Raw genomic sequence first — 15,218 nt, 5'->3', positions numbered from 1 at the left:
TGGACCTTTGCACAGTTGGCCAAATCAAAGTACATCATAATTGTAAATTGAGAGGCAAAAATACATAATCTTTTAATTTTTATTTGAAATGAAATTTGAAAAATCTGGCTTGCATATTTGGCCCCTTTTACTCTTGATACCCCTAAATAAAATCATTCAACTAATTCCCTTCAGAATGGCAGTCAGTATAAATAAAGTGTAATCTCTGTATAAATACAGCTGTTCTGTTTCTGGCCTCTGAGGTTTGGTAGAAAACAGTATTGAACAAACAACTTCATGGAGACTCAAACAAGGCAGACAAGTCAGGGTAAACCTGGGGAGACGTTTAAAGCATGGCAGGTTATGAAATAATACCGTGGGTTTATACATTTCATGGCGTACTGTTCAGTCCATCAGCTCAGTATGGCCCGACTGCAAACTTACCAGGACATGGGAGTCCGCCTAATACCTTCTGAATATAATTCAGAATAAAATACGTTTCCTCTGGTTAGATTGTGAAAACAGTCTGTCATTGAGGCATTCCTTTCTTTCGAAATTGCGTCCAAAACGTGAATGCCTTAATACTCGGTACTCCGGCAAAGTTTTCTCTCTGTTAGTCAACAGAATACAGTAAACTGTCCCGACTAACAGCAATATCTACTGCCAAATCCACAATGCTCCCAACTTCTTTAGCAACAACATGACAGAAGTTAGCCGCTGCTAGTAGCTGCTTTTCAGAACCTGGCGGTCACAATGAGGCCTAAACTCAGCCAATAGGTGTGAAACTGAGGTGGTGACGCTGTTTCCAAGACTGTTTGTTTCTGTCCCGCCCCCTTTTGTTTTAACATTACCAGCTGCATGTTTAGATGACAAAGACAATGCAGCGACCAAGGAATGTAATAAAGGCTGGAATAAATGGCTCAGGAAAATCTGTAAGAAATCTGTAAAAAAAACAAAACGGGGTTGTATTAGAGGAGAAAATACATCGATGTTTACAATTAAAAGGAAAGTTTGCTGTCCTTTTTATATCATTGGATTTAAATAGAAATATATATTTATATCTGATGAATTGACCAATTAGTGAATAAATCTCTTTTTTTTTATTATTTTGTTGCATTTAATTGCACACTAATTTATATCTAGCTACTTTTTGGCCTAGTAACTATTTTATTGAGTCAATTATTTCCTCATGTATGTATGTATTCTTAATTATGGCAGGACTGGTCCTCCATATCCCCAAGCATGTGGCAGAAGTTTCTTTGGTCAGATGAACTATGTTCAACGCACCATCCTCAACATGAAACAGTGCAGGAAGGCTTTTCTGCAGAAGGGACAGGAAACTGGTCAGACTTCATGGGAAAATGGATGCAGCAAAATACAGGATAATCCTGCCAGAGCTAAACATTTTAACAGCCAAGCCATTTTCTTTCCTCTTCACAATTATGCTTTGCTTGGTGCTGGTCTATCACATGAAATCACAATAGAAATAAAATCAGTTTGTGGTTTTAACATGACAAAATAAAATGAAATTCAATGGGTATGAATAATGTTGTAAGGGACGTCTGAGTTTATTTTTGATCCAGGAAAACACAAAGTTTGTAGCTGTTGTTACACTACATAGCGTTAGTCATCACACATCCATCAGGGAAGTTTGGTAAATGACATTGGTAGGTGCATGGCCTTGCCCATGTGGATGTTTTCTCACAGGAACCTCATCATAAAAACAGAACTCATGCAAATACTCAGACAGAGCTACAAGTGGGTACATAATAGTCATAGAACTGTTTTTTTTTTTTTCAGTTTTAAACATGTAGGGAAGTATCAAACATAATGGTGATACAGTTACTTCCTCTTCATTTGAGTTTAGATATGGTTTGCACTGATGTCACGAAAAAATATGTTCTTTAGCAACAAGATGTCCAACATGCTTCTTTAAAAATAAAAAAATGATTTCATAACACACCCTAATTTGGTAGGATCTGTGTTATTGCTGCAGGAAAAAATTTTTATAACCAACATTTATTACACGCACGAGCCAGAGCCATAGATGACACAAAGCATTCCTGTGAGGTTAGAGGGATTGAGGATGGAGGAGGTTAGAGAGAAGCAAAGTGGAGTAGTGTTTTTCTTTATCTGACATGATGCACTGCCTTTGCAGAAGGCTGAACTAAAATCCTCAGAGGAGACACACATCCCATCCACAGAAAGCATGAGCAAGCTGTACTTTGAACTTTAAGATGATCAGTATTCAGCACGCCTCCTCTTATTGTCATTTGGCTCCTCGCTGTGGTGCAGCAGCATGGCGCAGTAGGAATCATTGAAAGGTGTGAATACCCTTAACCTCGCCTTGCTCCTGCCCTCTAGCCGCTTTCCGCATCCTATGATGTGTGGAACATTTGCTGTGGTCAGGAGCTGTTCAACAGATGGCATCAAACCGTACAACTGATGAGCTCATGCATGGGGACATTTTTCATTGGAATATTTCCAGTGTAGGTGCCAAGTGTCTCACAGCCGATCATAGGCTGAGAGTATCAAATGGCTGGGAATGTATCTATGAAGCTGCGTATACTTCCTGTGTGGTGTGCCCACTTCCTTACCCCTTTTTCATTTTGCATTTATGCTGTTGCTGCTGTGACTGACGTGTGCTGGTGTAGCTGTGTCAAACCAGGGTTTTCTGAGGATAGTGATAAACTCAGACATGTTTAATCAAATCTACTGAGAAATCAGCGCCGCAGGATTACCCAGTTGGCCACGGACAGCTTGGCTATTCCTTTCTGGCCTCCTGCTGCACTAGATAATCTAATGATTATTTATTCTTATGTCTTAATCTTTGACTCCTTATTCCTTGGCTTATTGTGACGCTTTTAGAAGTTCCTGTAGTAATTGCAAATCTCTTCATCCTCCAGTCTCCATGTTCATTTGTTGTTTAATTTTTGCAGTTAAAACTATCTCGGCAAGCTATAGAAAAAGTTAATTTAGTGTGAAAAAGTTGCGTTTTCATTTACTTTCATTGACTCTGGGCAAAGAAAATCTTACATCCTGTTGCTTGTTTCTCAAAGCCTGCAGACTGTGGTCCACAGTTGTTCCCCCTGCATCTGTGAATCAGGCCCTCTGAGCTCCTGTGCTGCAGCTTGTGGTGACTATAGCAGTAAGCATTGCCTGTGCCCCAGAATCCCAATAAAATCACCCTGCCTCTTTGTCCTTTTCTTAATTTAACAAAAATGGCCTTCAAATCTGGTTAAGTCCAAGTCCTAGTCTCATTTTATGTACTCATGAAGCATAAAAAGCAGTTCCTCTGACAAGGGTTATTTTCAGGCTTTGTCCTATAATACTATGGCATGATGTCTTGTGTGTTTGTTGTAACACTGCTATAGACTACTGCAGGAAAAATTATAACATAAATCACATTACCTTACAATTATTATTCGTGCTTTTTAACTTTTCTTAAATGTGTAACTTTATTGGAATGCTGTCAACACAAAGTAGGGCATAGCTGTGAAAGGGAAGGAAAATATATGGTTTTAACATTTTTTTTTTCCCTAAGTAAATCTAAAAGGTGTGCTCATTTGTGTTCAGTCCCCTTTATTCTGACTTTCCTAAATGAACTCCAGTGCTTTAAATAATTTACCAAACTGGTAAATATAGTTTATCTGTGTGTAATTTAATCTAGCTGTTCTGTGAAGGCCTCAGAGGTTTGTTGGAGAACTTTATTGAAGACCAAAGAACACAGCAGACAGGTCAGGAGTAAAGTTAGGCAGATGGGTAATGCAGGGTATGATTAGAAAACTTTATCCTAGGTCTATCTATCATCCAACAATTCAAAGCACACATTCCACACTGTGAAATATGGTGATTATAGTATGTAACATGGTGGGGGTACTATAATGGTGTGGGGATGTTTTTCTTCATGGGAACAGGGGACCTGGTCAGAGTTGAACATGGATAGAGCTAAATACAGGGCAATCCTGGAAGAAAACATGTTAGAGGCTACAAAAGACGTTTAACATACAGTATATTCATGTGTTTAAATGGCCTAGTCAAAGTTGAAATTTAAATTTAATTGACAGTGTGGCAAGACTTGAAATTTAACCTTCAGACACTTTCCGTCCAATCTGACAGAGCTTGAGCTAGTTTGTAAGGAAGAGTGGGCAAAACCTTCCGTTTCTAGATGTTCAAAACTAACAGAGAAAAACTTGCAGATGTAATTGATAGAAAGATGGTTTTAAAAACCGTTGAATCGGGGCACCTGAATACAACTACACACCACATTAGTAAGCAATTTGAAAACCTTTTATAATTTTCCTTCCACAATTATGCACTGCTTTGTGGTGGTCTATCGTATAAAGTCTCAATAAAATACGTTGAAGTTCCAAGTTGTATATTTACAAGATGAGAAAAAGTCCAAGGGGTACCGTACTCCACTGCATGCCAAATACACTATTGTCCAGAATTTGCTTTTGAACTTTTGACTCCCATGTAGAGTTTGTACTAAGATTTAAGGGTAAACACTTTACAGTCTTCACGTGTTCCGTCTTTAATGTTCATGCTCCGTGCTGCAAAATTGGGTGTTCATACTGGATCCTTTTTCCCATTTGTACTTACAGTTGTTTAACCCTACTGTGGCTTCTCACTGTTGATAACTGAGGAGCTACGATTACTTACGGTCGTTTTTTGTTTTTTTTTCGGTTCTTTTTCTATTGCTTCACATTGTCATTGTCAGCCACTTCAAGCAGGTATCACTGGAATAAACAGACATGGCTTTGTCTTGAAGTTCACTCCCGATTAGTTATGAGGGATAAAAAGAGGAACACAACAAAGAGCTGGAGAGGATAAATAAGTTGTTGACTGTAGAGGGATATGGAGTTGTAAGACAAGCCCAGAGGGAAAGTGTAGGATTCTCTTTCCCAGAATAAACCTTTTCACTGGAAGTGCAACGCAGCGTGGCATCTTGTCCACCATGCCACCATCAGTATACACTGATGTGTCAGAGCTCCCATATGCCTTTGTGTGTGAGGGAAGTTTTCACAACCCATTGGTTTGTCACCAAGGTCTGGTGAATCCTCTATTCAAGAGAAACATACTTCCCTGTCCATGTTTAGATCTCTTTTTACATCACCGACATGTTTTGGCCTTTAGAGAGGAGCTTAGGGGACTAATGGCCCAGGATGCATTGCATACACACTTGTAAAACTAACAGAGTGGCGCTGGGATAGCCAGCAATGATTGTAAGAGCCTAGGAATGACATTTAGAAGCCAAGGAACTCAGAGTAATTCATGAGGCTTTCAGTGTTGTTGTCTAGCTCTTTACTGTTGTTATAGCACCAGCTATCTGGTTAGCTAGCCAATGACGTCGCCTTATAAGTGGGAAGGGACAGGTGCAGGGTGTCCTTAAAGTAGCAGACATAACGCCTGAGTGCAAATGCTTGGGAATCTTCAGCAATGTGCTCTTCTGCACAGACACACCCACACACAGACATCTACACAGGTTCCTCCAGCAGGGACAGCTGATACACACAAAACAATGGCTGTTTATTTTGATCAGATGAGTATAACTTATACCAACATTGCCCCTTTTACCTAGCGATGTAAAAATAATTCCAGTTTATAAGACAAAATTATACATGATGATAGGTTCAGGAACAGGAGGAGGTAAAAATATTTGCTTTTCCTTTTTTTATTTTGCTGAAACTAACAATTGGTAATCCATATAGAGTAATTCAGGTTTGCTCTCTTCCTATATTACAGGGTTTCTACTTGTCCAATTGTAAGATGGCTTTAATGCCAACAAAGCATTGAAAATGGAAATGCACCAATCAAACAAAAAGTGATAAGCCAATTTTCCAATGATTGACTTTGATCAGCGATAAGAAATATAACATTTTGTATTCATTGAATGCTATGCTTTAAAACTGAGAAGTTTTCTTTATGTCAACAGATTACCAACAACCTGGTCATCAGTGGAATTTGAATGAAAATCAGATACATTTTGATGGTCCTTTTTGATGCATAAATGGGGTTAACTTTTAAATAAAGCAATTTCTGCTATATAAAAAACTACAACATCTGCCAAAAAATATGCACAAATTTTTCTCTTATGTGATAAAGTCCTTCAAAAGAATCGGAATAAGTTGGAATCAGCAGGTCAGGCCTGAGCAGTGCATCTTTAAATGAAAATGCTAAATTTGTATGTTTTGGTGTGCAATTGTAAAGGTCAGATTTGATGAGTGTAAGTATTTTAGATTTTGAGCTAGAAATGAACAAATGCAGTCCAGTCACATCCAAAAAAGTGTAAAACAGCACCATAGCACCGATGGAAAAATCAGAAGACACTTCAGTTTAGTTCCATTAGCAACAGAAGGTTAGGAGTTGTATTATTATACTGCTTGCAAATCATATCTTGGTGTCCCCTGTCAAAGTTTCTCTTTTCAACTCAAAATGCCGCCACCTTTTCTGTGCTTAAGCAGCTGCTCTTTTGGATCATACCTTCATTCTGTGATCCTCACGTTTCGTATGCCTCACAATCAACTGAAAGGTGCCAACATGGAATGGAGGCCGTTGAAGTCAACCCACTAATATTACGCCCCTCATCCAGGTAGTCATAGACCTGTAACTGCTATGAACTTTATGGGCTAATGTGGGGCTGAAATGAAAGGACAAAATAATCTGTAATGGTGAGTTTGATTGCATTTTTACTTGTATTAGTTAACGCAGCGGTGCAATTAAAGAGCAACTTCAATTTTACCCTAAAATTAGAGTCTTAAAAGTAGATCCAACAGCGTGTCAAGCTTGACACACTCACCTTCACATCTAGGGCTAATAATAGGAGCGTAGACCAGACAAGGTCATACTGACAGCGACTAGATTGTCTGACACATTAGAGGTCACTTGGATGAACAACATTTTGCAGTTTTAATATCATCTCTACCCCTACCTATAATTTTCTGAACGGTGAACTAAAACTTGAATGGTTTAGAACTTAATGCAATTACTCCATCTTAAAAGATAGATAGGATCTCGCCAGGAAACAGAAGTAGTGCATTATTTGTTACTAAAAAACGTCATGTTACTGCTCAACTCAAACAAGTGTCTGCAGTGACTGTTCTGCAGCTTCTCGCCTCATTTCTGTCAGAATTACTTCAGGATCACTTTTCTGTTGTGTATTGCAGTGAAGGATCTAATACAGTTTATATACATGATCAGGTACAGTTCATAAAAAAATTGTTTGTTGTTGTTCCTAACAGTTTTAAGTCATCCATGGTCTTGATGCTGTTCAAATAAAGGTTAAACAAGGTCCAGCTCCTTTTGCCAAGCAATGTATTATCCAAAGCCCTTTTTCTCTTAGCTGTTGAGTTATGTGAAAAGTTCTTCCTGTTTTGAAATGACGTTCCAATCAGCCCACATGCTGTTATTCAAAACTGGTGATATTACCGTCCACCCTGTTATAACATTTTTTGTCCTACCTTGATCTTCTTTTAACCTTTAAGCTGCAGTTAATTTTTGTTTCTTTGCGACCCCGATGAAGGAGTCTCGGGTTTTTTTCACACACAAATATAATTTCTTGATGCAGAGAAAAAAAACTGAAACAGGACGTGCATAGTAGTGTGTCTACACCCACTTTGCCCGCCTTCTGTTTGACTTTAAAAAAAATGAAGAAGGGGGAACTGGGAGAATGAACTGGCTAGCAGAGAGTGCAGGTCCTCATCTCAGTTCGACCACATATATGTGCTTTAATTTGTGTAAATGTGACGGAGGGATTACTGACAACGCTCAGAGCTCCAACTCTGCAGTTTTCTACGTTCACCGACTGTGACTGACTTTCTTCTTCTCTTCTTTCTCTCTTCACCATCTCTGTCCATGCAGTCCTCCAGCTCAAACTTCAGCAGAGACGCACACGAGAGGAGCTGGTCAGTCAAGGGATCATGCCGCGTAAGTCTCAATGCTTTGAATATCTAAACTGCATTTCTTTTGTCTTTGAATATTTGTACCATCACTACGGTTTTTATTTTCACACGTACTTTTAGGCTTTTGATACAGTTTGATTTCTATACCTACTCAGTATTACCCAAAGATAATTTTTTGTACATTTCTGGATAATATTATTTTTATTAACTTCTGATGCAACTTCAGCCGTGTCTCTTTGTATCTAAACTAAGGTCATAGGACTAACCTTTTCTATTTCCTGTATTAGACTGCACTCCTGGCCCTACTACATACTAATGATGTTGAGTTTGTCGGTACATTATAGTTTAATTTGCTCATTTTTTTGGACCTTTGTCTGCTACATACTCCCGTATTTAAGACTCCCAAAATTTGATGACATTAGTGAACGGAAACCTGCCTAGTTGGGTACAGTTTTATGAATGCTCTTAGAATGTTCTCCCTTTCGTTCTCTTCTAAAATGTTTGCCCTTATCTATGTTTTCAATGCATTCTGCATATTATGATGTTAGCCGTGCCTTTTTGCACCAGTTTGTGTTATCAAATAGGGCAGCTTCCTCTTCTTCTCCAGTCACTTCCTGTTTCATGAGTTACACACATCACAAGAGGCAGATGGTTCAGGATTTTTTTTATTTTTCCTGTTAGTTTCAACATAGAAACACCGTTTGTTTTTATTTAGTCAAGCGCTTTAAAGTCAAAGGCAGCATTCACCAAGTATGTGTTAATCGCCACTGCTGTATGTGATCTCCGTAAAGAGAGAAGTACTGAGAAGTTAATATTTAAATTTTAGACACATACTGTATATCAGTGCCTTTATTTAGCTTGACCATACAAAGTGAAACACAGCTGTTTAATGCAGGCTTAAACTAAAGAAAGCTTTTTTTATTTTTGTCTCTATTAAATACCTGTTTGGTCATATTTTAGTACAAAACGATTACAAGGCTTTTTAGCCCTGATGAGGTCAGAGTAAAACAGCAGTGGCTCACTTTTAATCCAAGGCAGCAATCCTGATATTTATATCAGCATTTGACTTTATTTGTTTGCTTTGGATTTTGTTCTGAAGAATACTTATTGTTGGGAAACCTGAAGCAGTCACCGTACTGATCTTCAGATAACTGCTACTCATTTTGAGTTACAGACACCTCTATATAGTCTGACCCAACAGTGGTCATCAGTTTAGCACAGATCCAAGCATTTCAGTGCCCACATTCATCATGCAGCCATGTAGATGTCCTCAACTAGCCTGCATAAAAGTTTTCAATAATCTGCATTCTCATCCAAATTTGCTGATTGCCAATTTTTTAAACTTATTTTGAAGGCATGGTCTTTCGTTTCATGTGTGAAAACCCTCGTACAATCTTCCAGCCGGACGTCATTGTCAGCAGATTCTGCTACAGTAAACATATATGCACATTAGCTTATGAAATTTTAGCTCAGATTATGGACCTAAAGATTTATTTACATAAGTAAAGTGGTGTGCTGAGTTTATGGGAAAGAGTCAGATTTGTCCTGAAGAACTACACCTTGAATTGAAGTGAACAGACGAAACATCCAGAAAGACACGAGATCTTTCTCATTCTTTGCAATTGTTTTCAGAGAACAATTATTTATGTCAAGTAAATGTAAAGTTCCAGTTGCTAGTATTAGTGGGTCACAATCTCTTGTTCAGTAGTAGTGCTTACTGATTCTAAAATAAGATATATATTTACAATTTATTATTTAGTATAAACTTGGAAAATTGGGTTCAGCCAATAGTGTGGCTCTCGACAACAGTCACTGCTGTTTTGGGGGAAGTAATCGCCCAACCCTGGTTTAACATCTCTCTGCCTGCATATCATCACAGCTTTATTGATCCAAGTCCACAAAACTGAACCAAGATTGTCCACAACATTCTGTGATTGTGTCCTGTACACCATCACATCCAAACCAGGCCATGCAGCCTTTTTGAGTACATTTTTCAGGTTGTGTTTTTATTTATTTATGTACAGCATGTCTTGAGTTCTAAAATCTGCAGAAAAAACTTGTTCCCCTGATTATGGGTTGAATAGATAAGCCTTGTTAGTAACTCAGTTAAACCGGTATGGTGAAACAGTATCTACTACTTACGAATAGTTTTTAATTGACTTAAAAGTTGTATTGTTTTATTTCTTGTTGCATTTATATCATAAATATACTTTGTAAATAACCATTGTTGCTATTTTCTTATATTTTTGAAGAGGACCATAAAACCATTTGGGTCCTGACCCTCACTTTAAGCACCACAGTGCTGCTTTATTGGTTTTCCTCTTCTTTCCCAGTTCTGTAATGAGGGTAAACTTTAATTTTTTTGACAGGTTGTTTTATCTAAGCAAGGTGTAGTTTTATACACATTCTCTACACCACAATAGGAAAAGGAAGGAAAAAATGTACAGGTAAACTTTTCTATCAGAATCACCAATAATGTTTTCAGCAATTTCAGCAATAGCTCGTCTGTTGGATCGATCCGCTCAGGCCAGCCTTTGCTCCCTGCAAGCATTAATAAGTCTTGGCAACCCATGAAGGTCTCCCTGGTGTTCCCAGTGTTTCCCTCCTTTGACCATGTAGGAAAGATACTGACCATTGCTGACCAGGGATATTCCACAAGAGCTGCAGTCCTGGAGATGCTCATCTATTCGTTACAACCTCATTCAAATCCTTACGCTGTCTAATCTATCCCACCTGGTGCCATGATGAATGAGTCTTGTTCACAGTACTTGTCGGTGATCATAATATTATGCATAGAAAGACTCAGTTGACTACATAAAAAAGCTATATGATAGGAATACTGTAAATAAAATTTATTTCCTTACATTCTTTAACAAATTGTAATAAAGTGATAAATACAGACTAACAAGGACCAACAGGTTGTAACATTATGACCAATACATACATTTATAGAAATACTTTGTTTCCCGGTGGAAGCTTTAACATTATCTCGTAATGAAGCTCTTGCTTTACAGTAACAATATTTTCATAAGCAGTTGCTGTAGTTGTAACCATTTTCACCTCTGGCTCACTATCTAGAGAAGTGTTTTGTATGTAGTGATAAATTCTGCTTTTTCGTTATCTATTGAGAGGTAAAAATCCCACCACATTTCAGATGAAAAATGTATCACATGTAATCATATCCATGTTTATTGATAAAAAAAAAAAGGAATTAAAGAAAACAAGGTCACATAACTATAACGTGTTGCTTGATAGATTTCAATTATTAAAGCATCAAATTTGTTTGTCTAACAGCTGTTTTAAACTAAAAACAACATGATTTCAGCATTGTTGCATAGTTATGGTAGTAGTTCATGGTGGGAACTGCAGCATCAAACAAGTTTTCACCCTTGGTTTTAACAACCGAGGGTGGTGTGAATGAGTAACTTTCCATTCTCCGTCCCTGTCTGAAGGCTCTAGATACTCTTGACCCAGAATAAAAGTCATTGTGAAGCTTAAAACTAAATTACTGGCAGAAAATTAAAACCACTAGCTGTGTCTGATGTTTCATGATGTACCAACTCACTATCTCTAAGATCTTAAGATGCTCCAAATATTCTATGGTGCTTGTTGGTTCAGTGTAAAGATAGAGAACATTTAAACAAAGTCAAAGCTCCAACTACTTCATGGTCCCCTCTTGTGCCAAAAGGTTTTACTTCTTATTTTCATTTTTAGTTATTTAATCAAGTTGTCCTAAACTGGCAAGGCTTTTAGTTTCTTATTTTGAGTAAACCTGAGTTTCTATTGGTTTTTGTATGTCTTATCTGATTCTGTTTGTTTTTTTTACAAACTTAGATGCACCAATCAAGGATTTGGTGGCCAGATTTCCATCTTAAATTCTGTAAAGTTCTGACCTGATGATCCACATTTCACTCGATTCAGATTTCTCTTTAAGAATTAAAAAAATAAAAAATGTTGTAAATATGGTATTTGTATTCTCAGGAATATAAAAAAATGAACTGTCTAAATAAATGCTATAATATTTCCAACATAATATTTGAGAGGAAAAAAACTTTGATTTAGTTTCAAATGTGTTAAATTGTCAAAACATTTCTTCATTTATCTCAACTATACAGGAGCCTTTCTGTCATTTATCATGAATGATTGTCTGTGGTACACAGCTCCACAGGATTTCATATTTAATCCAACAATAGACTATCTGATTATGTAGTTGGCATTACTAATTTAATTTCATAAATTCCATATTGAGCAAGTAGCTCCATACATTGACTGGTAGATTTCTAAAAAAACATTTTCAAATCCTGCATTTCCCATAGCAGATTGAAGTAGACACTAAATTTAATAAAATATAGTAACTTTGCTGTAATACAGTGAGCCTTCCGGTTATCTCCTGATATCTATGTCCCTTTTTAGCACCCTGAATGGACACTGACATGCCTCTAGTCTTTTAGAGCTTCTAACAGCTTTTGCCTTTCCTCTGACTGAGTTTTAAACACTGCATAGCGACCAATAATCACTACCTTTCACTAACAGTAATTATGGCTGTTTTAAATCCAATTAAAAAAACAGGAATTTAATAAATTGCAGCCTTCAAAACTAAGATTTTTGAGCCAATAACATAACATCTTGCCAATGGTGTAATGAGTTATGTTAGAGCCATAGCATTAAATGTAGAACATGTAGATCACATGATCACGGTTCTCATCCTGGATTCTTGCTTTTTCCACTGAGTAATCTTAGTACCACTTCACAGTTATTATTTCAATAATGTTAATCAGTACATTAAATTATTGATTGATGAATCTAAGGCAATGAAGAACAATCTATATAGGTTTTTGTACAACAGATGATACTTAAATTTGGTCTAACAATCATAGTTGAGGAGAGAGAGCTGAAAAATAACAAATATTCACTTTATAATTGGCTTAAAAACTTTCTTATTACATTAATGTTTTAATTACATATAAAATGGCCATGAAAAAGATTTTTAATTATTTAGTTTTTCCAACTCATCGATCACCAATCAAGGCTGGTCGGCCTCCAATCAGGTCACCAGATATTTTTTTTCTAATTTCAAAAAGATGGGATGTCTATGATAACACTTTCCTTCATTAATTACTGTGCTTTTCATTTGTTTAAAAAATAAAAAGGGGCCTAAGTTGCAAAACAAGATCACTACCTATTATTTATTCACAATGAAAAGCAACACTGCATTATGTCAGTGCAAGAACAAATTCATTTGCTTAGCACATTGAAAGACCCAGTCAGTGTTTGAGTAACGATATCTTGACTTTGTGGCATTTTGACCTCCTGACCCTTTGGTTATATTACAGCCAGTCTGTCAGTGTTTTCGGACCCCGCATCAAGCCATGTGGTGTCTCCCAATCACATCTTTGCGAAATTGCATCATCATAACTGCCACTGACCTCCCAATATCCTTCTATAAGCAAAGTGTCTTTCTTGGTTGCTATGTTTTTCCTTCTCCAAGCCCTGATGTTGAAGTATGGTTTGAGAATGACCAAGAGTTTGGATCTGAATTCAAACCTTCTGCTACTTTGTTCGATGTAAATGCAGTGCCTAACTAAGACTTCTGCAGGAGTAATTCCCTGTTTTAGAGCCACACACTAAATGCTGAGCATGTTAGGCTAAACTAGGGATGCAACCATCCACTTTTTTCACTTCCGATACCGATACAGATATTTGAGGTTTAGTATTGGCCTGTACTAATCCGATACCAATATTGTAATAGTTATAGTATAGTAATAATAATAAAAAGAAGATGATTTACCTAACTATGTCTCATTGTGTGGAAAAGACTGCGATCGTTCTTTTGTATAGCGCAACATCCGACTTGACTTAAACTTGATTTATTTTCTATATTTTTAAAGAAATAATGACACATAAATGTACTGAATTACACTTTGATAACTGTGCATCAGTACACAATCTTGAATAAGCCAATAGCATCACAAGCTTGGTTGAACATGTAAAAATTACAACCAAACCTTCCCTTGTTTAGTTAGTGCAATCAGGAGTATAATGCCCAATGCGAAAATAAATAATAAAGGAATTGAAACTGAGAAACAATACCAGGGCTACCTTGGTCAAACATAAATAAGAAGTTGAAATTGAGTTGAAACAACAGTAGCTTCCCTAGCTTGGTTGGCAGATGGTCAAACAGTCCACTCTTTCCAAGGTGCAGTTGTGCAAATAGAAATTAAACATCCATTATAAAAGCAACTTCATAAAACAATAGTTAACTGACAAATATTTTCAGTGCAGTATTTCATAGAGTGGCTTCAGATGATGCCCAACAACTGAGAGTTGCTGGCAAGTTGGTTGCGATGTAGGCTTTTGCAAGTAGCCGTCAAATGTGTTGGCTGAGGTAGTGTGAAAAAGTTCTACATGATTGATCCTTTTGCTGACTCCATTTTGAAAACAATGTGAGCCTCTGTGCGACGTTTTGCTAGTGCATGACGCCTCTCACAGCGCACAGCTTAGAAATAGACTAATTACATCTACCCCTAGGGATCAGGCCTATTGTCACCAACACCCAATCTAGAATTTTCTTCAGATATACAGATATTGAAATCGGATCGATGCATCTCTAGGCTAAACCAGTTTACATTTGTTTATATTTTAGATGTTAATGTCAATCATCATTTATTTCATTATTTAAAACATTTTAGTAATTTACTGATTAAAAGTATAAAATGGTGTTCATGGCAGCTTCATGCTGTGGGGATACTCTTCCTACCTAACATGCCATCAGTGACATCTTCTAGGTTTCAGCTTGCTGAAATGTCATAAGAGTATGCGGTTTGAATAGCGCTGACCTTCTCATCATCTACTTCTGCTTTGAGTCGCTCTACAACCGTAGCCCTGTTTCTTAATTCATTGTCGCCTGCTGAACCGAGAGCTGCTAGTCATCGCAGTCCAAGTGCCTTCTTCTGTGCTTTTTTAATGTTTGTTTTTGGTTTTTTTCCTCTACCTCTCCATGCAGCCCTGAAGAGCCCTGCAGCCTTTCACGAACAGCGGAGGAGTCTAGAGCGAGCGAGGGTGAGCTTTAAGTGTAGAGAGTTTCTTTCCTTTAGTGAGGCACTTTCTTTATGCAGAAAATGATTTGTTTTGGCAGAATATGTGATTGATTACAGTTGTTGCTGTCTGGATATTAGTGGCATTATCAGTGGGCATTTACTAGGGAGGCTAAATTAGAGTTGTGACAATTTCTGGTTTGTAAAGGTTCATGCAAAAATGTTCAAGAATATGTTTTCTTCTCTGGAGTTACATTTGTTTGTGTTGGTATCTTGTACATTTCTTGTCTTGCTTTCCTTTTAA

General features: G+C 37.3%; 1 protein-coding gene across 8 annotated transcripts in view; it reads left to right on the top strand.

Moving 5' to 3' along the window:
* mrtfab (myocardin related transcription factor Ab) overlaps positions 1–15,218 on the top strand; it is a 59,630-nt gene that overhangs the window by 31,136 nt on the left and 13,276 nt on the right. For all 8 annotated transcript variants that reach the window (XR_007040102.1, XM_047378001.1, XM_047378003.1 and 5 more), the window contains 2 exons: positions 7,840–7,905; positions 14,884–14,939. Coding sequence is in view for 7 of the 8 variants with exons in the window: in XM_047378001.1 (XP_047233957.1) it covers positions 7,840–7,905; positions 14,884–14,939 (122 nt within the window). In the remaining variant the exon portion in view is untranslated. The remainder of the gene's footprint in view (positions 1–7,839; positions 7,906–14,883; positions 14,940–15,218) is intronic.

Source organism: Girardinichthys multiradiatus, chromosome 10, assembly GCF_021462225.1.
Source record: "Girardinichthys multiradiatus isolate DD_20200921_A chromosome 10, DD_fGirMul_XY1, whole genome shotgun sequence".
NCBI lineage: Eukaryota > Metazoa > Chordata > Actinopteri > Cyprinodontiformes > Goodeidae > Girardinichthys > Girardinichthys multiradiatus.
The sequence above is the reverse complement of the archived record's forward strand: the minus strand, read 5'-3'. Positions and strand labels throughout refer to the sequence as shown.